This window comes from Folsomia candida, unplaced genomic scaffold (assembly GCF_002217175.1).
Source record: "Folsomia candida strain VU population unplaced genomic scaffold, ASM221717v1 Fcan01_Sc007, whole genome shotgun sequence".
NCBI classification, from domain to species: Eukaryota; Metazoa; Arthropoda; class Collembola; order Entomobryomorpha; family Isotomidae; genus Folsomia; species Folsomia candida.
Genome location: NW_019091199.1, coordinates 1,616,819 through 1,619,280, shown reverse-complemented (window position 1 = coordinate 1,619,280; position 2,462 = coordinate 1,616,819). Strand labels below are relative to the sequence as shown.

The 2,462-nt window shown below is 39.0% G+C and overlaps 1 protein-coding gene across 1 annotated transcript; it reads right to left on the bottom strand.

The window, feature by feature from the left end:
• Positions 1–420: 420 nt before the first annotated feature.
• Positions 421–1,931, bottom strand: LOC118436287. The gene is made up of 4 exons (XM_035854011.1): positions 1,701–1,931; positions 1,384–1,605; positions 697–1,303; positions 421–614 (listed from the first exon to the last, which is right to left on the bottom strand). The coding sequence occupies exons 1-4, from the start codon at positions 1,851–1,853 to the stop codon at positions 535–537; spliced, it is 1,062 nt and encodes a 353-aa protein (XP_035709904.1). The 5' UTR covers positions 1,854–1,931; the 3' UTR covers positions 421–534.
• Between the last annotated feature and the right edge of the window lie 531 nt (positions 1,932–2,462).

Here is a 2,462-nt window from a genome sequence, read left to right as displayed (position 1 = left end):
CTCTGCTCGTGGATGGGAAACGTATAAAAGTGAAAAGTTGCTTATTATTATATGATAATCGTAATGTGACAACATCATGTGAATGAATGGGACAGTCCATCTTTTTCTATTGGGTGGACTTTTTTGTCCCTCTTTGTCCTGCATGCCTACGGACGTATGGATTTGTATATACGAGGTCTATCAACTCACATAAAGCCCAATTACTTACGGAGAAGACGGGGACAATATTGGTACGGAACGAATAAAAAGATTTGTTCTTTTGGCTTGGAGAGTTTTTATGATAATTGTATTATGGAACTTGTCAAAATTTAATGGGTTGCACGCGAGTGAGAGAACAAATGTTCATTCGTATACTCAATGTCGTCGGTACGTTTTATTATTATTCAAAACCCAGACTCACCCAGAGTTTTTTCATAAAAAAATCAAAATGTATTTCATTTGCGATTATAAATATTAATCTTGTTCATTATTCGATTGGCTCATTTAAACATTTGCTCTTCATAAGAGATGTTTGTCTAGTAAGATTTTTTTAGACTAAGGTCTTCCTCTTGCAGGCAGTTTGGTAATTGCTGGGCCTTGATAAGCTTTAACCAATGGTTTGTAGGATGCACTGGCTGGAATACAAAAATTGATTATTGTATGGAAACATTTTTAAATAATTGTATGACTAATTTATACTTCCATTCCACGAGTTACCTCCATCTGCAGTGACATTTTCGGTTTTTGTCGTCTGATTCTTGGCGGATAAGTCCTTGGTCTCTATATCTTCGGAATTATCATCGTTTTCTAACTCGTCATCAAACTCTCCGTCTCGTTGCATTGACAGGAAAATGTTCATGGCTCGCTCATAGTTGTACAACGATGTAAAGTACATTAACTTGGTAACTGCCGCCGTCAACTGGGCCACGGTCAAAAGTAATTCTGCTCCACGAATCGCTTTGCTCCGAACGTGCATGAGATGCTGGATCTCGGACTCATTTGGTTGAGAAGGGTCGAAAGCTGAAAAACACATGCCCCAGAAATTATAGAGTATTCTCAGCAACCAAGGTGTGTCCTCAAAGTGTTCCGGAATCATCGTCCAATCCTCCAGCATCGGATTGAGGTAATTTTCATGATAAGATGGCAGTATGTTTAATCGTTTTTCAAGAGTCTCATCGTCCAGGAATGGAGTTAATGCCGCATATAAAACGCCTTCATGCAAGTTGTGGGATATCATTCCTCGGTCGCGTATAATCCTTTGAATCACGCCCAGCAGCTGGTATGTCAAGTAGCCAATCGTCACAGTGTTATATGCGTCGCGGATCTGTCAAATCATAGTCAAATCTGTTTGAAAAGCATAAAAATACACTACATCCTGCGCAGTCATATATAATTTGATCGCACCAGAAGAATTCTCTTGAATTCCGTTTGTCCGGAGAGGAAGTGTTTCCAGAAATAAGCCTCTTGTCCGCCTTTCAAGAAGATGGAAAGAATGAGAAATACGACAACCACCACAACGATCGTTTCCCACATTGGGCCATATAAGTCGGTGAAAGTGACGAAATTTCCTCCGACATAGATCCCAATCAAGGGGACGATCAAGCCATAAAAGATGGCATCCATTCCCTATTAATATCAATTAAGTAGGCGTCATTTATAGCACCAATTAATATTTACATATGTGCAAATAAGTGGATGTGAAACCCCGTGTCCCCAATTACCACGAGGAGAAGGGTCCAAAACGTATGGGAAGCCCAGCCAGAAGATAACGCCGGGTCGACAGAGTTGCCATTTTCTTCTTCGTCGTCTACGGAAGAAGTTGGTCCACCAAATGCATTTGAATTTTTCACTGCTTTGTTTAGTAGAGATGCCATTTTGAGAGTTGAGATGCGATTTATTTTTTCATATAATGTCGAATTATTAGTGTAATCATAAAATAGCAGAGGATTCAAAAGTTGACACTTTTTGCCTTCATTATAAATTAATTGGAGTTGTCTGGCAAACTTTGATCAAAATTCCATAAACCTGCAAAACAGTCGGATGGATGTGTGTCCTGGTAACGCGTCGGGGTTGGCAAATAAATTATAATTGCATTGTAATAATAAGCCAATAACCAATAATGTTGGGTTTCTGAACTTAAATGTGTAATGTACATAATGTACGTATATAAGCACTGGTCATGCACACAAGCCCATATTAGTTGGCCAAGTGAAACATACTCGGGACCAAGATGATTGTTTATTGTTATATAGATTTGATTGAATTGAAAAATGAATTTGTGGCGTTGGGTGTGACACGTTGTGCATGTATTAAACGTCTACCAAAGATGCCGAAGGAGATGAAATCCTTCCCACACATTTTAATCTCTCTCACACACAATATTAAATATTTATTGTAACCCGCAGTCTATTTGAATGAGTGAGATACGGACAGCATGAAGGATGAAATTCCTTTTCCATTTTTTATACGCTCCGCATGCCCTG

Excerpts from the sequence above, each read along its gene's own strand:
- LOC118436287 (XM_035854011.1), bottom strand. The coding sequence starts at position 1,853 with ATGGCATCTCTACTAAACAAAGCAGTGAAAAATTCAAATGCATTTGGT. Across the intron at positions 1,606-1,700 it reads TTTGGACCCTTCTCCTCGTG|GGAATGGATGCCATCTTTTA; the intron begins GTAATTGGGGAC and ends TGATATTAATAG. Across the intron at positions 615-696 it reads AAATGTCACTGCAGATGGAG|CCAGTGCATCCTACAAACCA; the intron begins GTAACTCGTGGA and ends TTTGTATTCCAG.